This window comes from Lynx canadensis, chromosome A1, assembly GCF_007474595.2.
Source record: "Lynx canadensis isolate LIC74 chromosome A1, mLynCan4.pri.v2, whole genome shotgun sequence".
Taxonomy (NCBI): domain Eukaryota; kingdom Metazoa; phylum Chordata; class Mammalia; order Carnivora; family Felidae; genus Lynx; species Lynx canadensis.
The window spans coordinates 79,147,404-79,170,945 of NC_044303.2; the positions used below are offsets into that span (position 1 = coordinate 79,147,404).

General features: G+C 42.7%; 1 protein-coding gene across 1 annotated transcript in view; it reads left to right on the top strand.

The window, feature by feature from the left end:
• MYO16 (myosin XVI) overlaps positions 1-23,542 on the top strand; it is a 493,885-nt gene that overhangs the window by 342,281 nt on the left and 128,062 nt on the right. The window contains exons 24-27 of the mRNA XM_030314012.1: positions 1,684-1,759; positions 6,848-7,023; positions 9,465-9,545; positions 9,791-9,996. Of these exons, the coding sequence (XP_030169872.1) occupies positions 1,684-1,759; positions 6,848-7,023; positions 9,465-9,545; positions 9,791-9,996 (539 nt within the window). The remainder of the gene's footprint in view (positions 1-1,683; positions 1,760-6,847; positions 7,024-9,464; positions 9,546-9,790; positions 9,997-23,542) is intronic.

Genomic DNA, 23,542 nt, shown 5'->3' on the forward strand with positions numbered 1-23,542 from the left:
GAACCGTGAGATCATGACCTGAACTTAATCAACTGAGCCACCCAGGCACCCTTATCTTTAACTTTTTGAGGAGCTTCCATACTGTTTTCCAGAGTGACTGCATCCGTTTGCATTCCCACCAACGATGCAAAAGAGATCCTCTTTCTCTGTATCCTCGCCAACATCTGTTGTTGCCTGAGTTGTTAATTTTAGCCATTCTCACAGGTGTGAGGTCGTATCTTATCATAGTTTTGATTTGTATTTCCCTGATGGTCCGTGATGTTGAGCATCTTTTCACGTGTCTGTTGGCCATCTGGATGTCTTCTTTGGAAAAATGTCTATTCATGTCTTCTGCCCATTTGTTAACTGAATTGTTTATTATTTGGATGTTGAGTTTGAAAAATTATTTATACATTTTGGATACTAACCCCTTATCAGATATATCATTTGAAAATATCTTCTCAAATCTTGCCATTTGCAATGACATGGATGGAGCTAGAGCGTATTATGCTAAGTGAAATAGATCAGTCAGAGAAAGACAAATATCCTATGATTTCACTCATCTGTGGAATTTAAGAAACAAAACAGACGAACGTAGGGGGAGGAAGAGAAAAAAAAGAGAGGGAGGCAAACCATAAGAAACTATTAACTGTAGAGAACAAACCGAAGGTTGCTGGAGGGAAGGTGGGTGGGGGATGGGCTAGATGGGGGATGGGCACCAAGGAGGGCACCTGTTGGGTGAGCACTGGGTGTCGTATGGAAGTGATGAATCACTGATGAATTGATGAATCACTTCTACTCCGGAAACCGATACTACACTGTATGTTAACTAATGTGAATTTAAATAAAAACTTGAAACAAAAACAAATGAATAAATGTGCCCAATCGACAGGGCATTTTGCTAAGTATGGGGGGCAGACAGAGCTGAACAGTCTGTAGTAACTACCCTCAAGGTACGGCAGGAATTTTACTGCAGGATGTAGAAATGGCCATTTCAAAACAAGGCCAGAACAGGAGCAAAAACAGCAAGGAATGTTGTTAAAGAAAATCAGGTAGTCTAGTGTGGGGGGGGGGCGGGGGGGGGGGGGGTCTGTGTTTATATGTTTAATTCAGAATCATTACGTTTTCTTCATTTTTTTTAAGAGACTTTATTTTTGAATAATGTCTACATCCAACATGGGGCTCGAACTCACAATCCAGAGATCTAGAGTCTCGTGCTCTACTGACCTGGCCAGCCAGGTGCCCCATGTTTTCTTGATTTTAAAGACTTCAGATTAAGTGTTTAAATGATCCAAAATGACCTTTTGAATAAAGAGACCATTGAATTTATCAAACCGAAACCACTCCTCCTTCCCCAGGCATGGCGGAGTCCTCCTTCCTGGTTTAGTGAGTTTTCTGAGTAGGGTAGGGTCCTCGAGAATAAAGGGGCCTGCATGAATGGGAGCCCCCACCATGTTCTCTTGAACTCGCAGTCAGAAGGGGGAGTTGGAAAATTAGAGCAGGAGGGGTGTCCCTTTTTTCATGTGCAGAAAGATGGCACCTGGATGGGAGCTTTGAACTTGTGTGTAACGTGAACTTGAAGACCTGACACGCCTCTCTAATGAATAATTGAAAACATCCTCTGAGTCAAATTATTCTTTAAAGGAAATTATTTTGGTGGCCATGTTTAAACATTAGTAACTATGCCATTTTCTTTTATTATAGGTAACGTATGAAATTGTCGGAGCAATTGAAAAAAATAAAGACTCCCTTTCACAGAATCTTCTATTTGTAATGAAAAGTAAGTTTTCCCCCTATGGTTAAAATGCCACACATTCTTTATTTCTCCGTGTCTCCGTCTCTGAACATTGTCCTTGGTAATATGCCACCAGCTACAGAATAATTGAAATATCTCTTACATCCTAAAGCCCAGAATATTAAAGAATGGATCTTGCCACACTGGACATTGGCTACAATTTAATTTGGAGTCTAGTAGAAACCCTAATTTAACGAAGCTTTTAGCAGATAGAAATATAAAATACCTTTACCACTCTAGCGATATGAATATAAAAAAGCTCTTTTGTGACGACTAATGAAGACGAATACAGCTTCCAAAATTATTTCGGCCACAGCAGGGTGAATTCCATTACTTAAGATGACTCTGGAGCACACCTAAGGGTGGTATTTTATTCTTACGTACTTTCAGTTATAAAGAATTAAAGCCCACGGAGCAGAGGGAGTGTACGGATTTATATACACACACATACGTGCGTGGATGCATGTATCAGTGCAAATTTATAGGCCCCATCAACTCAGTGAATCTTAGCCCTTTTTAGGCGCATGTATCTGTTTCTACACAACATGTAAGTTACTATATGGCATTTACATGTGGTGCGTTTGTGTGTACCAGTATGTATCTTCTGCCTCCTCTAGCAATTCTTTTCTTATTAGCAGTTCTGCAGGGCTTCTCATTTTCCAAACAACCTGTTCAGTGGATCAAAATATATCATCTTTTGTGCTGCAAGTTGCTGCAAATGAACGGAGTCCCTGATAGCGATAGTCCCTGATACCTTCATGAGATAGTTAAGTGCCTCCGAGCTGGAAACAAGACATCCGTGTCACCGCTGGTTTGAGGCACATACTTACCTCCAATCAAGCAGAGCAGATGCACAATGTAGTTTTTCACAGGGAATTACTCTGCTTGTCTCTCAGACCTTTGCTTACCGAGCTCTCCTGAAACGGAGACTGATGGGGAAGGTGTGAGATTGGAAGGGTATCATGTAGAAAGAAAGAATTGAAATAGGTGACCCTACTAATTATCATTGCAAATATATTCCTTCTAGTTTTTAATGATGTCAACTTCCATTTGGAGTCATATAAATAAATGACCTTTCAAGTCATGTATTTTTTGAAGATCTAATCTACAGCGTGTTTTTTGAAGTCGGTGCCGTGCCTTCTTTATTTTTGTATTTCAGGCAATAGAATATATATTTTGAAAGAGAATGTGGCGGTTAGTGATATCAAATTATTTTTATTTTTTTTAACATTTATTTATTATTGAGAGACAGACACTGAGCATGAGCAAGGAAGGGGCAGAGAGAGGGGGAGACACAAGAATGCGAAGCAGGCTTCAGGCTCTGAGCGATCAGCACAGAGCCCCACAGGGGGCTCAAACTCACCAACTGTGAGATCATGACCTGAGCTGAAGTTGGAGGCTCAACTGACTGAGCCACCCAGGCGCCCCTGGCAGTTAGTGATATTGTGATTATCTGCTTATCTTCACACCGTCCCTGTATTTTGAAGTCATTCTTTTGTGTACACTTGCTAATAAGCTCCAAGAAAAAGGAAGTGAGTCTTGTTTTATTCCAAATGCCTTCAGCTGCAGGTACATCTGAACAAGAGGATGAATTTTACAGTGTCTTGTTATAGGAAAATGGGAGATGTTTTCTATAAAGGACAAGAGAATAAACACTTTAGGCTTTGCAAGCTGTAGGTCTCTGTTGCAGCTACTCAACTCTGCTGTTATAATGAGGGAGCAGGTGTAGACAGCACAATTGGACAGGTCTGCGTTCCAGTAAAACTTTGTTTACAGAAACAGGCCACGAGCCAGATTTGACCCACAGGCCATGATTGCTCACCTATTCTATCATGTAAACAAAAGAGGCATGGTATTTTATTAATAGTATTTTATTAATCTGTAAAATGTTTTGATGTCGTAAGTAATTGTTAAAAGCAAGTGTAATTTATAGATACTGTTGTTTTTTTTTTTTTTTTATTTTCGAGTACCTTGCAAGGTACTTTGTTTGTAGTATCTAATTCAGTCTTCATATTATCGAAAAGCTCACACATTGGGAAGGTGGTAGGGTCTGTTGCAGGATCTGAACAAACATACCTTTGTTTGTGTGATACCTGGTCAACAGCTATTGTGTCTTTTACCTCTGAGCGTCTCCACAAACCTGCTCATAAACGGCACACCAAAGTTAGCTTATCCCGATTTGCTGGCAGGAAGACACTCGATGTGATAATGTCTGTAGACCCCTGCAGGGGATGCTTCCCAGTCCAACGTAAACTGGTGATGTTGAAACGATTTCAAGTTTAAAATTACAAAATTAGTACCAAGAACACCCAAATGCCCTTCCCCAGATTTACTTTCCTCTCTTCATTTCTCTTCCTCTATCTTCTCCCATCTTCCCACCCTGTCTTCTACTCCCCCGTCCCTTCCCTCTGTGTGCCTGTGCATGTGTGTGTGCGTGTGTGTGTGCGTGTGCACGTACATGTATTTTCTGAACCATTTGAGAGTAAGCCACAGGCATCTTTCTGCCGACACACCTTGGTATGCATCCTGAGATCAAGGACAGTATCTTACAAAACATCAATACTATCAGAGTTCTGAACCTTGACACGATCCTAATGTCTAACCCCCAGTTCCTATCTCTGTGTCGCTTACCCCCGCCATGTCTTTCGTAATGATTTCCCCCCAGTTCAAGGCCAGTCACTGCACTGAGTGCCTTTTCCCTCCTGTCTTCTTTCATCGGGGACATTTTCTCTGCTTTTCTTCTTCTTTCGTGACTAACATTTAAAACCTAAAGGCCAGTTATTTTGAAGGCTGTCCCTCAATCTGGATTTATTTGCAGTTTCCTCACGTGGGTGTCAGCCCATCCCTGCTCGGTGGGAACCCCACAGAGGTGCTGGCGGGTCCTCAGCCCCTCCTGTTTGGAGAACACAGTGGCAGTCTGAGAGCCTGCTGGTGGCACGGCCTTGTTAAGGGGGCATCCTTCCGGCTTCCGTAATTGAAAGCTGCTGTTTCACTCTGGAGTTGATAAGTAGCTTGTGAGGGAGGTGACCGTCATCCGCTGGCTGGGGTGCAGGAACGATTCTTGCCTAAATCAATGATGCCTCTTATGGTCACGCTATTGTGATTTTCTGCTCCCCCCACCAATTTTCCCATCAATAGTAACATTCAACTGTACGATCTCCCCTTTGTCATTCATTGATGAATTAGGCTGCTATCAGTATGGACTCATGGATTCTTTTTCATTCAATGAATCACAGTCTATGACTATCTTTATTTTGATGCTAAAATTGCTCAAGACATGGCCAGTGAGAATCCCCTCAAGCCAGCCCCTACGTTCTTTTTCAGGTTCTCATGATCTTTATTAGCACTGTCTTATAGTCCTGCCTTCCAAAATGTTCTGGGATCATCTTCTACGCCTCAGAATCAGCTGTGTGCCTGACACGCTTAGGTTTATCATAGACAAGGATGGTATTAAGGAACACTGAGGGCTGGGGGCTTGTGAGCTCATTGCTACTGGATTGTCCTTGCTTTTAGGCCCCTTCTGAACTAGACAATTAAAGATATACAGGTAACAGACAGAGATGCAGCCCTATATTAAAAATCATGAATTTTGGGGTGCCTGGGTGACTCAGTCGGTTGAGCGTCCGACTTTGGCTCAGGTCATGATCTCACAGCTGGTGAGTTCGAGCCCCGCATCGGGCCCTGTGCTGACAGCTCAGAGCCTGGAGCCTGCTTCGGATTCTGTGTCTCCCTCTCTCTCTCCGCCTAACGCACTCACATTCTGTCTCTGTCTCTCTCAAAAATAAACATTTTTAAAAAATTTTTTAACAATCATGAATTTATCCTGAGAGCTCTAATTTTCATCCAGTACCACAGAGCCCCTTTTTGCTTCCTGCATTCCATAATCGTTTCTCCCTCCTCTCTGACACTTCTCCCTGGTTCCCTGTTTGTTTATTAATGTAGTGACTTTCCTTTGTACAAATTGCCACTAAGTATGTTAGCCTGAGCAAGCAGAATAATCTGGATGTGGAAAAGTTAGGAACACTGCTTTGCCACTGACCACTGCTCACTAGCTGATAGGTAAGCAGGATCCCAAATGATATGCACATTATTTCACACTTTAATCCTGTATAATCCTCAAGGTGGGTATGTGATGGTCACTTTGTAGAAAAGGAAACTGAAGCGTGAGGATTGTCTACATACAGACATAGGGGACATGAGAAACGTGCCTTCTAGATTTCCAATTGCCGCATACAGTTTTCACTGTGCTATTCCAATTTGTAGCCAAAATGTATTAGAATTTGTATAACGTAACATCTGAAATATATCAGCGTTTTACATGTATAGCTTAACTGGATCAGAAAAAAGAGGGCATTTCTTTCCCCTGACACCTGGTACAACCAAATGAGACAGGGTCTCCCACAGGTCTTTAAATACCACCCGGAGACAGGTTACATCCAAGAAAGTGTATTTCTGGGGATGGGGAGCGGCTGGCCGAAGCCACAGGTCTTCAGGACTTGGCCAAGGGCACCGAAGGCCTGGAGACCCTAGAAGGTGAGGTGTGGCTCCCACGGCTACGAGAGCAGCGAGTGTCACTCAGTTAGAGAACCAAGGGCCAGGTGCTCAAGTACAGGACAGGAGACCCGGGTTCAAGACTCCTGGCCAAGGGCAAGAGGAAGATCAGAATTCATCAAGTGTTACGATGAACGGTGGGGAAAACAAAACAGGGGCAAAGGGGAAGACAGACGCCCTCAGTGACATCTTGCACTCGGAAAGTTGTAGTGGCAGCAGCACTGGGGTGTTTACTGCTCATGTAAATGCTGATTTGGGGGCTCCTGGGGGGCTCAGTCGGTTGGGCGTCCGGCTTCGGCTCAGGTCATGATCTCACGGTCCGTGAGTTTGAGCCTCACGTGGGGCTCTGTGCTGACAGCGCAGAGCCTGGAGCCTGCTTTGGATTCTGTGTCTCCCTCTCTCTGCGCCCCTCCCCCACTCACGCACTGTCTCTCTCTGTCTCAAAAACAAACGTTAACAAAATTTTTTTAAAAAAATACTGATTTTAATGCCACTCATGATATGCTTTTATTTATTTCCTAGCCAGTGAAAATGTCGTGATCAATCACTTGTTCCAGTCGAAACTGTCACAGACAGGATCCCTCGTATCTTCCTATCCTTCTTTTAAGTTCAGAGGACATAAATGTGCCCTGCTCAGTAAGAAGATGACAGCTTCTTCAGTTATTGGAGAGAACAGGAATTATCTAGAACTTAGTAAGGTAGGAGTTTCTATGATTCTTGTTTGGTTGTTTTGAAGTTTGCTCGGTACGTTTACTTCTTTTTTTTTTTTTAATGCAGTCTTGAAAACTGATGGAAATAAATCATTTGATTTTTAAAATGAAAGACAGGTTGCCTGCCTGACATAGAACCAGCAGACAGAGGAAACATGATGGGAGAGTCCAGCAGAGGGAAAGTTCGATAGCAAGTAGAGCGTTAGTAATTTTATTGGTTGTCTCTGCAACATCCTGTTTATGCCTCGTCTCTGTGACTGTCCCTCTGATGAATGGGGAGTGACTGCAGCAACGTTAGCCTTCCGGGGAAGAAACTTAGCTACCTTATTCTGTTGACATTAATCACTGCTGAGGCTTCAGGTCTCCAAACAGTACATTGTGGTTTCTCTTACAGACCTTGTGTATGTCTCAGGTGCTGGAATGTTTGTAGACTTTGTAGATTTCAAACGTACTTTCTTATCATCCTCACTTCCAGTGTGGACTTGCCCTCCACACGTGCAGTTACACTCACAACATAAAGGTTCTGACTGTTTGTACCACGGAAGTAAAAATTCAGCAGGGGTGTTTCAAACGGATAGGAAACAGGTAGGAAATGTGGCAACTTTAAGGACTCAGTGCCTGATGGTAGCCTGGTTTGTTTTGCTTGTCTCCATCAAAACTGCAGAGAGGGGAAATCTGTTTGGGAAGCTGTCCAGGACAATCGGTTTTAGAAATTCGGTTGTTGTAGGTTGTTATAATGCACTTAACTTACCAATTAAAATGAAAGCATAATTAGAATCAGCTCTATTTTAGAAGATTGGCAAGATGTATATAACATATTAGAAATAAGTGTGTGTGTGTGTGTGTGTGTGTGTGTGTGTGTGTGTTTAGCCAGTGGACCCTACAATTAGAGATCCTCCGATATAGTCATTTCTGCCCTGTGTGATCACAGGAATTCAATCTCACTGCATACAAAATGGCATTTTTTACATAAAAAAAAGACAAAGGGTTACTCTTTGTAAGGAAGATCTCTACTCCTGAGGGTTTCACTGAACCTTCTGGCCCTTCCTTCCTCAATCATGCTGGAAATCGAGAGCGAGGAATCACCACCCACCTCTACACTGTAATTTTTAACCTTAATTATTAAACATTACCAGGCATAGATGCCATTAGTCTTTTCCCTAAAGGACTGCAAAACGAAGATAATTCACAGTGGTTCCTCCACCCAGAAAGGGAAATTGAGCGTTCAGTTTCAAGGGATGGAGATTTATTTATTACGATTCTTCCTTAAGTGTTCCATTCCTCACTTCCCTTCATACTGGCTGCATCTCTGCACAGCCAGCCCTGTGACTGGCAGCGTAGGGCTCTACCACTGTTTAACTGAGCATCACACTTGGCTTTGTGTTTGGAGAAAACCGGTTGATTTTGGACCAATTGCTTCCTTTTACATTCCCTTGTCAGTTACAACGGGTCATTCCAGCCTGACAGTTCATGTCAACGGAAAGAAATCAGCTGCTGTCATGGTAGCAATAGCACCACATTGACAAGAGTCTTTTATCAGGCTCTCTTCTCCTACCAAGACCTCTTTATTGTAACATAAATGATTTGGGATCTATAGATGCGTTGGTCTGAGTCTGCGTGATTTTGTGAAATGCAAATGGTACATTAGTGGCTGCGGTTCCTTTTAACCCCTGGGGGAGTTTAATTAATTACCTTCTGCCCTTTGTTTCTTTACCCACTGGCTCCATTTCCAGTGACTTCTTTTATCTCCATTATCATTTAATCTTTGCTACATATGATTTTTTTTTTCTTTTAAGAGCCGTATATAATTACTCATCCAGGAAAACACAAATTGTTGCCATTTTTCAAACAGATAATTTACTAACTCCTTTTAGTAGTTTAAAAAAAAAAAAAAGAGGAGGAATGGGAAGAAATTGATTGTGGTTAAACTTAAGGGAATAAACCAGCAGCTTGTTAGAACATCAAACCTTTATAGCATAAAATAGTATCCTTTGGCCTGGTGGTAAGCCTGCTGCTTCGTGATAAACACGCATAGTGATGATACACCCAGGGCTCCCAGGTGCCCGGACTGTGCTACCCAGCAAGGCAGGGTCGATGTTTACTCTCAAAATTAAAATAGATACAGGACGGCAACTTCTGTGTACTTGAAAGGCTGGCAGGAATGGTGTTCTTCTATGCGCAGTTTCAATTTCCCCGATTCATAGTACCGTCGCAGAAAAATCATTTGGTACTGATTTTTACAGTCTGAGTGAATTTATGTGGATGGGAGGGTAAATTTTTTCTTGTAAATGCAATTTAGTAAAATACTACTAAGATCGCTCCCTATGTTGTACACCTGAAACTAATGTCAACTACAATTAAAAATCAGTCGATACATACCTACATAAATAAATCCGCTCACCCTTTCTTTCTTTTTATTTTCATTACAGTTATTAAAAAAGAAAGGAACTTCTTCGTTTCTTCAAAGACTAGAATGGGGAGGTCCAGTCACGATTGCATCTCAACTCAGGGTTAGTGGACTTTTCGGTTTTCCAAAATTTAGATTTAGATCTTGTCAACTCTAGAGGGTTTCTGCATCATTTCCCCCCCCCCCCCCGTTTTTGACCACTTGGAAACCAGTAAGCACTCACACACGGACACACACAGCACAGAGAATTCAGACTAAATAAAAGAGTTGTGGGTTGAAGATAAACTCTTTACATTTTCAGACAGTGTCTTCTTTGGAGAATCAGTTGTGTTTTGCTTCTCTCCTTAGAAATCTCTAGCAGATATTATCGGAAAACTTCAGAAGCGCACGCCCCACTTTGTTCATTGCATCAAGCCCAATAACTCAAGGCTGCCAGATACCTTTGATAATTTTTATGTATCTGCTCAACTACAATATATCGGAGTCCTGGACATGGTGAAGATTATCCGATATGGATACCCTGTTCGCCTTTCCTTTTCGGATTTCCTGTCAAGGTAAATTCTGCTCTTGAGACATTGTATGTACTGCTTAGCCCTGCATTCTGACCAGACTGTGGCAAGAATCTTCTGTTTTGTTCTCTTTTTCGGGCATTGATTTTACTGTTTATACAGTTGACTCTTTTTTTTTTAATTTTTTTTTTGTTTATTTATTTTTGAGAGACAGAGAGAGATAGAGTATGAGCAGAGGAGGGGCAGAAGGAGAGGGAGACACAGAATCTGATGCAGGCTCCAGGCTCTGAGCTGTCAGCACAGAGTCCGATGCAGGGCTCGAACTCACGGACCGTGAGATCATGACCTGAGCCGAAGTCAGACGCTTAACTGACTGAGCCACCCAGGCGCCCCGATATAAGTTGACTCTTTGAACAGTGGGGGACTGGGTTTAGGAACGCCTCTACCCAAGCACTTGGAACCCCACATGTAACTTTTGATTCCTCCACAACCTACCTACTAACAGCCTACTGTTGACCAGAAGCCTTACTGATAACAGAAACAGTGGATTAACACGTATTTTGTTAGTTATATGCATTATATAATATATTCTTACAATAAGGTAAGGTAGCAAAGAGAAAATGTTATTGAGAAAAACCATAAGGAAGGGAAAACACATTTACATTTCTGTACCGTATTTATCTAAAGCAATCTGCATGTAAGTGGACTCACACAGGTCAAACCTGTCTTGTTCAAGGTTTAAGTATATTCTTCCAGCTTGAGTAAACAAAAACACTCCGGGAAACAATGAAATACACTTACCAAGCTTTTGTAAAAGTTACTAAACTTTGATACCTTGGAAACCATTTTCATGGTTTCCACAAACCACAAACTTTAAATTAGGGGATTTCCTTGCCGTTAAAAATTTCTAAAATTGTTGTGTATAATGTTTACCTAACAATTTTTACTTAAAAGAATGTATATGTGTGATTATTTTCTCCTCTATGTCTATGAACAAAATAGTTTCTAGATCAGGGGTTGGCCGACTACACTCATGGGCCAAATCTAGCCCACCACCTATTTTTGTAAATAAAGTTTTATTGGAACACAGCCACTGGTGAAATAAGGACTATGTTTGTTTTTAGGCAGTTAAAAAATAATAGAAAGAAAGAAAGAAAGAAAGAAAGAAAGAAAGAAAGAAAGAAAGAAAAGGAAAGAAAAGAAAGGGAGAGAGAGAGAAAGAAATAAAGACAGGAAGGAAGGAAGGAAGGAAGGAAGGAAGGAAGGAAGGAAGGGAAATTGGTAATCCTGTATAAAAAAGGTGAAATTTTTAAATGACATTGGCATAAACTATTATCAATATTACAAGAATAAAATCTAGCATTTATGTTTTAAACCAACCATGCAACTAGTATGGAAAATCTATTTGACAAAACATTCATTTAAGAAAAGCGATGTAACACTTTGTTGTCCAGAATTTCCACTTGAGCCACCAGCGTGAGGAGGCTGCTGACTAAAATCAGCAGCTATTTGAATTGCCCTACCCCCCAGAGGAGGGTGGTGACCATGGCTGTGTGTGTGTGTGTGTGTGTGTGTGTGTGTGTGTGTGAATGTGTGTGTGCATGCGTGTGCGTGTGAGTGTGTGTGTAGACTATAGCATATAAGAGAATGATTGGAAAATGGTTTTTACCTTTGTTCTTTGTATTCTCCCAAGTCTAGTTTGACATATAGACTCAACCAGGAGTTGAGTTTATCTCTATGAAAAGAGCATAAAAGAATAGGAGATGAATATCTTTTAAAATTAAGTACAAGGGCGCCTGGGTGGCTTAGCTGGTTGGGCGTCTGACTTTGGCTCAGGTCACGATCTCACAGTCTGTGAGTTTGAGCCCCGAGTCAGGCTCTATGCTGACAGCTCACAGCCTGGAATCTGCTTCAGATTCTGTGCCTCCCTCTCTCTCTGCTCGTCCCCTGCTCATGCTGTCTCTCTTTCTCGAAAATAAATAAAAACATTTAAAAAATTAAAATAAAATAAAGTACAGCATTTCACATGTCCCAGGACTTCTAGGTAGGGACCATCTCATATTCAGTAACAGTTCCTGTGCATTACAAGTATCTAATCAGTGTTTTCAGAATGAAACTGGCATTGGGGCCCTGATCTGATAGGATTAGTGTCCTTATAAGAAGAGTCATCAGAGAGGATACTCTTGGTGGACACAGTAAGAAGGTGGCTTTCTGCAAGCCAAGAGGAGACCTCAGTAGAAACTAAGTTGGCTGACACCTTGATCTTGGACTTCCCAGACTCTAGAACTATGAGAAAATAAACTTTGTGTTTTTTTTTTTGGTTAGCTGCCCAGTCTGTGGTATTTTGTGATGGCAGTCGAGGCTGGCTAGGATATCTGTGTTTGTAGAGTGTCCCTACGGTGTCTATATGTAGCAAACCTGGACAAGTTATATTGGGAAGTTTTGGGTGCTTGTTCTTCTTATAAAATACTCTTGTGTTAATGGGAGGAAATACAGTTTATGTGCACATAACCTGTGGTTTCAAAAACTCATCCTTTCTACCTTTTTGTACATTTACTCAGCAGCATTTAGTGGATATTCAAGATCTACTCAGGCTTTCTTTCCTTCAGAAAATGGTTCATAAAATCTCAGATTGGTTTGTGTCTCTTCTCTAAGCTTCAGGAAGGGCTCGTGTAATACACTTATTATATGCACCCTGGAAATAGCCCCTCATGTAGCCACTGTCAACCACTAGACCAGAGGCCAGCAAACTGCAGCTCCTAGGCCAGATCGTGTCCCCTACTTTCATATGGCCTGAGAGCTAAAAGTGTCCTTTACATTTTAAATGGTTCCATGCATAGCCACGTACTATCCTCAATCTTGTCTCTTGGCAAACAACAGCCTAAAACATTTACTCTCTGACCCTTTACAGAAAATACTTGAGTAGTGAGTCCTCACCGGGCCATAGGCTCCTTGGATGGGGCATCAGTGTCACTGCGTGCCTGGGATCTAGCAGAATGCCAGTCACCCTCTGTGAAACTGAATGGGAAAGATCTCGTGTGCTTTTCTGTCTCAGTGACTTTCCCTGATGTTGGTCTGATTCTCTGGTTTGTGAGACTGTTCAGATGGCATTACAAAGGGCTCGCTCTCAGCACTCGATTCTGTAGAAGATAAAACCCCACGTCCGTGGCTTGCAACAGCAAAGGTTTATCTCTCGCTTGCCCTGCTCTGACTGTGATTTAGACGGAGCACACCTGAGCTCAGACCAGCTCTGACCGGGGGCTCCTTTTCATGATGGGCCCCAGGAAGAGCTGAGACATAGGGCGTGCCCTTTCTGTGTCAGAGGAGGAAGAGAAAAGGTCTAAGTGGCTGTTACAGCTTCTGTCCAGCTGTGGTTTTTGTCACTACCTTATATTCCTTGCTTTCAGTCAGTCCCTTGGCCAAAGCCAAGGTGGAGCAAGGAATACAGTGGAGAATTGTGCTGCTTATAGGAGGTACTATAAAACACATGACAAAGAGTGGGAATGTGTCTACTCTTTTTTTTATTAAAAAATTTTTTTTTAACATTTATTTATTTTTGAGAGACAATGTGAGCAGGGGAGGGGCAGAGAGAGAGGGAGACACAGAATCGGAAGCAGGCTCCGGGCTCTGGAGCCTGACGTGGGGCTGGAACTCACAAGCCGTGCGATCATGACCTGAGCCGAAGTCAGACGCTTAACCGACTGAGCCACCCAGGCACCCCGAATGTGTGCACTTCCTGCTCGGTTTATCTGTTGCGGTGTATCAGACCGCCCCAAAGCTTCGTGGCATAGAACGACAATTCATTATTTCTCCTGGTTCTGTGGGTTAACTGGGCTCAGTTGGGCAGTTCTTGCTAGGGGTCTTTCTAGACGCTACTGCCAGGTAGAAGATGATCATGTTAGCCAGGCTGACAGCTTCTTTGCTCCCATGTCTAGGGCCTCGCTGCTTCTCCAGCAGAACCATTCAGACCTCTTAGTCAACAGCTCACACTTCCTGGGGCAAGAAAGGAAGCTTGAAGTCGTCCTAGCGGCGGGGACTGGAACTAGGGGCACATCCCTGCCCTTGCATTTTTTTGGTCAAACAGTTGCCAACCAACCCAGATCTTTCCCCCTGGGAGAAGCCATTGATAGTAGCCAGTGCCAGAACGACGCCCATATACTCTTAAAGGGAGAACGTGCAAGGACCCGGCTCCAGCTCAGGTCATGATCCCACCTGTCTGTGGGTTCAAACCCCGTGTCGAGCTCTGTGCTGACAGCTCAGAGCCTGGAGCCTGCTTCAGATTCTGTGTCTCCCTCTCCGTCTCTCCCTCCCCAGCTCATGCCCCCCCCCTCAGAAATAAACATTTAAAAATTAATTAAAAAGTTAAAAAAAAGAATCTTTCATAGCTATGCCTGTGCGTATGAACTTCTGTTATCTCCTCTCTCCCCAGTAAGTATATGTGAGTTCAGTGCGTTGAATAATATAATACCATCATTTTTATTTTCCAAATTCTAGAATCGAGGGAAGAATAGTATGAGGCAATGCTGAGGAAATTGTTTTGAGGAGTCCTTAGAGCGATGGTACCTTGGACCTTCTCAGGTGCCCTGCCATCATTCTCCAGAGCTTTCTTTAATGCCCTGTGTGCTGGGGACATTGCAACTAACCCCGCTGCCCAGCAGAAATCCAGGCGCGTGCCAGACCTTAGTGGCATGAATCTCTGCTCTCCTCGGAGCACTAGCCTCTATGTTTTCATCTTCTTCCAGATACAGCAGGGAAATGTGTTGGAATCTAGCTCTGGATGCGGGGTGGCAAGCTTGAGGGCTGTAGCCCCTCATTCATCTGTGGACTCGTTTGTGGTCAGCAGGGGACAGTGGGACGGCATCACTCCAGGGTTGGCCGTTTGAAGAGGTGACTTTATTTGGAAAAGACTCAGAAGGACTTGTCGGCGAGAAGCACACCCTCGGATCTGTGCTCTGACACTGGGGCTGGATGAGATCCCTCTTAGAAATAGTCTGAATCATCTACTTGTTTAAATGACCCCGTCATTGCCCAACAGTCAGGCTGTGAAGGAACACGGCCGTGACACGAAATCGGGCGCAGGGAGAGGGATGAAGCGAGCCACACTTCAGTTTCTTGGATTAAATTCATGGGTGGCGGCTGCCCAGTGAACAGTCACGAGAACTGTGGGTCTGAGTCGGGAATCTTGTAAAAGTTCCCCTCGTTCCGCCAAGTGCTGCCGGTTATTGTCGATGGTCTTTAATAGAAACGTGAGCTATTCAATGTTCCCAAAGCTTTAACTGGCTTTGAAGACATCTTTTCTTCAGGCTTAATTTTGCCAAGGCTTACTGTGTTCTTCCTGCTAAAGCCGATCCACAGGGTTGGCTTGGTGAAGTTTGGGAGGAGGGGATGTGTTGTTCTTCAGTGAAATGTGAATCAGGAAAGGGAAGCAGAAGTCACAGGTTCTAGAAGCCATTTCAGTTTATATTCTTGCGGGGAGTCTGTTGTGCTCCTCAGTGGATTATGAATCATAACATCTCCCGTAATCTACTCTGGGCACCTGAAGACTTTTTCTATAAAGGACCAAATGGTAACTGTCGTAGGCATGCGGGCCACACGGTCACTTCTGTGACAGCTCAGCCCTGCATGTGGCCCCACACAGCCCCAGACTGCGTGGGCACAAATGGGTGAGGGGGGCTGTTCCAGACAACCGTGCTGGCAGGAAATGGGGTGAGTGGCTTGTGCCCAAAGGCAGCTGACCCTTTATCTAGTCCCATGCATCTCCTTCTGGTGGAGCTGGGGGAAAGTTTCTATAGAAAGGGAGCAGGTAGGGAGAGGTGACTGATGTTTGCTTTGCTGCTTCTGTAATCTGGCTCAGATCTGTAATTCTGCTCTTGTGCATCACGTATTCTCCCAGGACAGCATTCATTCACCCGTTCATTCATTTTTATCTCTTCCTTATATAACCTCCCATTTTTGTGTTATTGGAGCATTTTACTGCATCGATGTCATCAGGATGGGAAGTCACTGTCACCAGTGGCAGCATGGGCATCCTCCCCACGTGTGACTGGTGCCCAATGGGTCAAGCTCCAGATCTACACTTTGCACTCATTATTCTGCTCCTCATAATAACCTTTTGAGACAACTCCTCTCATCACACAGATATTAGTCATTATGCCATTGCTAATTTCCGGCTTTGATGTAAATGTGCCTGGAGGGCGTTCATCAGCCCTGAGTAGGCACGGGCCATCACCAAGCACATCCTCACCACACCCCTATGACTCACACTGGTGGTCTCATCCTGATTTGTAGCCGAGAAAATTCAGGTCCCAAGAGTTAGGGGCCGGCTCGCACCTCTCGTCCCTGACACTGTTTTTAGCCTCTCCCCGGTACCGGTCTTGTACTGACATTGGCCGTGTTCCCATCCACGTCTTCCACTACCGCGTGCTGTGCGTCCTCTTCGTGCTTCATTGTCATCAGCAGTCACAGGCAGAAGCACCTCTACCTCAGTAGGGAGAGTAAATCCCTGGAGATTTCTAAAATTCAGCCCTGCAGAGAGCCCTGCACTCTGGATTTTCTTTGCTCTGTTTCCTGAAAACTGATCCAGTTAATTTCACCGAGTTTCCCAACCTCCCCAGCGACCTTGCGTATCCATGCAACGGCAGCATGCGGCTGGTGGAGGCAGTATGGGAGCATCAGTCAGGGCCTCTGGAAAAGGAGCTCCGAGACAGTAGGAAAGCTCCTTGGAAGCTCTGTTTCTCCTTGGAAGCAGAGAACTGCACAGTCTCACTTAAAATAACAAAAGAGTGGGGCACCCAGGTGGCACAATCAGTTTAGCATCTGACTCTTGGTTTCTTCCCAGGTCATGATCGCAGGGTCGTGGGATCAAGCCCTGAGCGGGGGTCTGCACTGAGCATAGAGCCTGCTTGAGACTCTCTCTCCCTTCCTCTGCCCCCCTCCCCTTCTCGTGTGCGCGCACTCTCTCTCTCTCTCTCACAAATATAAATAAATAAATAAATAGCAAATAAATAAGTAAGTAAATAAAATAGCAAAAAAGCAAAAACAGGAACATTTTACAACTTTCTAACAAGACCTTGGAAACAATACCCCCAACCGACCAGCCTAAAATAATCTACCAAACATTTCCACTTGAGGAAGCATCCAATAAGAAACCGATGGGATCAAAATCATTATTGCTGCTTCGGGAAAATAGACACGAAGCTACATTCGGCATGCATTCAATGTTTTGACAATTCTGTTGCATCTCTAATACAATTTGGGGAGTGCAGTAAAAAATTCAGTCCCAGAATTCTGAATCTTGTTATTTATGACTTGATTTACCTGGGCTTCCTCAGTTCCCTCCACTGATATATCTTAATGTTTTTAGTTGTAAGTGATGTCAGACAGAGCATAATCACAAGGTGACTTTGCCTTCCAGGGCCAAACCAGTTTTAAATATTTACTTACAAGGTGCTCGTTACATTACTTAATAAACTATTTAATTCTGTTTATACAACAACAGTGGTTTTTTAATGTGACCATTAGTATGTATAGTTTTCACTGATTATATCTGAGCGACCTCAACAATTCAGGAGTCTACAGAGAACCTCAGGGCATCATTGGGATCTTTGAGGGGACCCAATCAATAGCATCGTTTTCCTTATCCAATTTTTGACCGAGATGAGAAGAGAAAATGGTCAAAATATCACTTTTCGTAGACGGCGCTAGGTGAAAGAGACAGACGTGCCCACTAATAGGGCCAACCCAGGATTAGTAGCCTGACCCCTCAGTTAGAGACAGCGTGGACCCAGTTGGACTCTCCCATGAGGGAGGCTGTTCAGGGAAGGCTGGCTGCTGGGAGAAACTGAGGAAAACCACCAACGGTCTTTGTGAGCAGTTTGCTCGTTAGCAGCTGAGGATGCTATGTGTTTTTCTCACCAAAATTGCCAGTCCAATTGGTCTGTCACTGCACCTCCCTCAGGAAGTGTGCAGGATTGGGTGGCCAGAGGATCATCCCACCTCGATCCGTAAGGAGACAGCAGAAAAGAAGAGGAAGCTTCCTCCATGAATCTCTGTGGCATTTTGTGTGCTGGGACGTTGGACTCCTCCAGTGAGCCTGTCACCAACCTGGGGTGTGGCTGTTCCCCTGAGGGGACATCCAGTCCTTCAACCCATCCTCTCTCCCATCATCATGAGCACCCCCACTGGTTCTCTGGGTCCACTTCTGGGGCACCTGATAAGCCGTATAGATTTTGCACCCAAAGATTCTGAAGTGGGCCAAGAGTGCATTATTTTAATTAACTTCAAGGGCACTCTATATTCATGGCTGTAAGTGCATTTTATTTTCTGTTGCAAACCCTGTCTAGACACGGTGTCCAACTGAGTCTCCCAGAGATGCTACAACTGGACTAGGTGAAAATATGAAAATAAAACAAAAGAGTGACTCAGACAATAAAACCCCAGTAGCCTAGATATTCCCCAAATTTGACTCTACATTTTCTTCCATTATTAAGTTCCCAGGGAGAAATAAAAGTTCAAAGATTAATGCGTCCTGTAAATTGAAGTCCAGAGATACTCAATTCCAAAGGAATTGAAATCCCAAATCTGATTATCTTGCCTTGCTGAGTTAAATGCCCAGAATTCCATATGCATAAGTTAAATTTCTATTTCTCAACCATCCTTTCCATTTTCTTGCTTGGCTGAGACTAGCTAAAGAGATTCCAGATACCTTGGTTGAGCTGGGGACCCTTCAGCATAACCGTGCAAGCAATCGGTCACTGCAGTGGTCTGTGGAGCTCCCATCACAGAAAACCACAGGCTGGTGGCTTAAACGACAGATACAGATTTTCTCACAGTCCCAGAGACTGGAAATCCAAGATCAAGATGGCAGCGGGGTGGGTGTCTGGTGAGGGCTCTCCCCTAAGATGGCAGACAGCTGCCTTCTTGCTGTGAACTCCCAATGCCTTTCCGGGAAGCGTGCACACAAACAGAACGAGACAGTGAGAATCAGGCACAGAGAAAAAGAAACAGGAAGAATGCTCTCTGGTGTCTTTACTTATAAGGACACAAGTCCTATTGAATTAGGACTCCACCCTTATGACCTCGTCTAACCTTAATTCCTTCCTAAAGGCTCTCTTGACAGATACAGTCATCAAATACTGGGTATCAGGGCTTGAAAATGTGAATTTTGGAGGGTGGGGCAACACATTCAGTCCATAAGTAGTCATCCTTCTGGATATGAGTAATTCAACCTCAAATGTTGTGTTGACTCAGCACCATGACTCCTCTCACCTTCACATTGAGGGTCTGATGAGTAAATAGTGGACATGAGGTTATTCGAACGTCATCATACACACTAAATGTAGAAACCTAACCCTAGTCTATGGAGCAGGATACCACAAGCAGAATTATTCTAAAATCTAATATTTGCTGTTGCCAATGACAAGGGTGACCGCATAGCCTGTTGATCAAACCTAGGCATGTTTTATAGTGAAATGGGGAACAATTAATAGTTTTGACAGGAATACAGGTATAAACTGGGACTGCCCCCTGGCAAACCAGGACACTGCCCCCCTAGCACCCCTGCACCCACCTTTTCATGAGTCTCGGCACATTGCCAGGATGCTTTAACCTCTGCCGTGCCCAGGAGATGCAAGCCCTCTTAAGGAAAACCTTTTATTGTGTGCACGTAACAGGTGGCCAGCCACTAGGCATTGAATAAACTAAGACATGAATGAATACTGTTTTAGTTTTCTGTATAGTTTTATACTTGAGCTCTGAATTTTGTGTCCAAGTTGTAGTATTCAATGGTATCCTATACAAGGTTGATTAGTGGGCCGAAAGAGTTGTCAGTATCTAACCAGCTGAAAATGCGTGTTTTAATTATGCCAAGATATTTCCATTTTAGGGCAACCTTACAGACTTTAGTATGAGACAGTGATTCCGGCTTGCCTTGGCCACAGTTTAATAATATTCTCTCTCACTCCCTCCAAAATACCATGAGCCATTCTCCAAACTTTCGAGTTATTTGATAACTATACAACAGTGACTGGATTTGTACTCCCATATTGATTTAAGAAATAGCTTCATTTGATTTTTTTTTCCTGTTCTTTGAAATGCTTTAACTGAAGGCAATTTCTGCGATACCATACGGGTGGAGAATCAATTTATGCAGTAGGAATGTATTTAGGAATAAAAATACCAAATCACAGTAGACTCTACAGATGATCTATGTTTAGGGGAGACGCTATTTTTAACGAAGTAACTTACAGTTAGAGCTGACCCACTTTGTGGTCTTTCCACAATATACTCACTTGAATATACTATACCTATGTTATTGCAAGACCCAATTACTAAACTTGAAAACTTACTTTTGTGGCATTTCAGTAAGCAAATATTTATATTATATGAAATAAATATTTCTACCTTGAGCAGAATGTATTTAACTTTAGAATAAAAGCAATTTGTCTTATTGTTCGGAAACCCATAGTTTTAAGGAATTAATAGTTTTCAAAAGATGGTGATGATAACATATTTTTAAACTTCACTATTCTTACAAATCTCTCCATTTATGACACAAAGTCCCAACATATTTCTGTATAGTGCCTTGGCTACTCTCTCCATAACTGGAGAGATAGGATAAGTTATATTAGGAAGGAACTCATAATATATTCAAAACAATGAAATCTGCAGAAGAAGGAGCCCTACAGGATGACCTGAAAATTATCAGTGCGCCTAGTGAGGGATTCAAGAGGAAAATACATTAATAGGAATAATTTGAAGTATCTCAGCAGACAGATGGTTAGAGATAAGGGGCGATGTGACTTTTTTTCCCAATCTGATCATCATGACATCCATGAGAGATGTCCTACACATCATTTCAAGCTTGGCTTTTATAGAATTGTCAAGAAAAAAACTTTTAAAAGGAGTCATTGCATGGTCTATTAAAAATTTGACCGGTCTCGTCCCAGTGAGAGAGAGGTGTATTTGGAGCAAGTGTAGATTCAGAATAATCTGTTCTCTATGCCCGCTACTCCCCACAGTCAAGATCAACATTGACGCCATAATCATCCTTCCACACCAGAATTAAATAGTTCAGCGCTGTGTCATTAGATACTTTTATGTGTTGACTTCTAGCTCTTTATTATGCCTTGGCCATTGTTCCAAATGAAGCGTAAACTTTCTGATACAGGACATGCATCATCCCTAGCCCCAACCCAGTGCCCTCATTCATGGTGGTTGATTGCAGGTCTGTGTTCCAGTCATGTGTCCTGCTTCACAGGTGCTCTAGCGTTACACTACAGATTGGTCCCTCTTAGTGAACCAATCTTAGTGAATACTCTTGTGATGCATGTGCACTGAGAATGGTTAGTTTCTACAAGACATGCTACAGTGTACCTTAGAAATGCAGTGTTAAAGGCATTTTTCCTATTCTGACTCTTTATTATTGGAATAGAAAGATTTGAAATAAAGAAGAGTTTTCTTTTCCCATTATACCATAATATATTCTCATGGTCTTATTTAGATACCACTTTAATGACACATACCAGTCTCCTATTTTAGACCGTGTCCCCAACACCTAACATGGGGCCTGGTACAAGGCCTAATAATTACGTTGCTATTTTTGAAATAATTAACAAAATATTCAGGTTATCGCTGGGAATTTTCCAGGGAATGCTCTGAACTCCTTACGCCTCTCCTAATGTGTGTAGACCTGTTATTAAGTGCACACACGTGCACTCGGGCATTCACACACACACCAAACATTTTTCAGACCAAATTCTTTTTTTTAAGGGGGTGGAGGGGCCAAGAGAGAAAGAGAGAGTCTCACGCAGGCTCTACACCCAGTGAGGAGCCCGATGTGGGGCTTGATCACAAGACCCTAAAATCATGACCTGAGCTGAAATCAAGAGTCAGATGCTTAGCCAACTGAGCCATCCAGGCATCCCTAGAGCAAATTCTTTAAATCAGTGCCTCTCAACCATACTAGCTCAGTAGACTCACTTAGTTCAAAAAAAATTTTTGGATGGCTGGGTTGAGGCCTGGGCAGTAGGGAGGATTGCCAGGTAAGACACAGGATACCTAGTTAAATTAAAATTTCAGATAAACAACAAATGTTGAAAGTTGACAAAAACGATGACGTCTTAGGGATGCCATGTTCCCAGGATCATAGTTTTAAACACTACTCTCTCTTTTCCCTCCCCTTACCTTCTCTCCATACTCTGACCTTCTTTCCTTTCATAGATAGCTGTGGATCATCTCCTATATAGAGGAAACTTTTAGCTACACTAGCTAATTGAAGGCTTTTGCAATTCTTGTAGACTATGATATTCAAATCCATTATTTGTATAAGATAGGTTTCCATTTTCTATTTGTTTCACATTAATGATTGCTAAATATTGAGTAAGAGTGTTGAGTGAAAGAATGGGACATCTTTATATCATACTATGGAGTCTAAATTTTATGATCTCTACTCCAATTATTCAAAAATACTAAGAAAAAAATTATTTTCTTTAGTGTACGTTTTAAACTGGGTCCTCTTCTGAGATAAGAAGTATCCACTTACACCAACAGAAAAATATAGAGATACATATTTTCCTATACAGATATGTATTTCCATATACTTTCAGCACAACTGCAGTCATATACAGTAAATGTGGCCATTGAGGACGTGGAGAGTCCATTAACTCTCACTAACAGACTAAACCGTATTATGACCAAATTACTCTGTAAAACTTACAGGCACATGAAAAAATAACCTGTTTTTTTTTTTTCTACCTTTCAGCATATCCCATTGGGAATAATCCTTATCCATTAAATACACTTATAACATCAAAAATGCAACACATCAAATACCAGTGACTGACATTTAATGGTTTTGCTGTTGATCACACTGTCAGAACGTGTGTTATGTATGCTACTCCTCCAGCAGTTACGTGAGCTACCTTTTCATCAACATCTCAGACCTCTCAATTCCTCTGAATCCATTTTCCTTGCTTTCTTCCACCCAGAGGAGATATTCTTCTGGCGTTTACTTACATGCAAACTGAACATCAAAAGGAGTGAGTACTTTGGTTCCTATTGTAAACATCCAGAACATATTTTTTTTGTTACATTTCTCTGAGTTCTTTGTATGGATGTTCATTCATTTCTAAAATTTTTAACAGTTTTAATGAAATACAATTGACATGCGATCAAATACATCAGTTTTTATAAATTTTTTTAACATTTATTTACTTTTGAGAGACAGAGTGTGAGCAGGGGAGGGGCAGAGAGAGAGGGAGACACAGAATCTGAAGCAGGCTCCAGGCTCTGAGCTGTCAGCACAGAGCCTGACGTGGGGCTCCAACCCACGAACAGCGAGATCATGACCTGAGGTGAAGTTGGATGCTTAACAGACTGAGCCACCCAGGCGCCCCTGTTTTTTTGGTTTTTAAAAAATGACAGGTTTTGATATCAACCTACATACTGGAAACCATTCCACAAACCTGACGTCCCACTAAAGATTACTTCTCGTCCTTGGTACTCTGGCCTTCCCACCTACCCCTGCTTCTCCAGCCCCAAACAAGCATTGGTATGCTTTTGTTTACTATCAATTAGTTTCATTTTCTGAGAT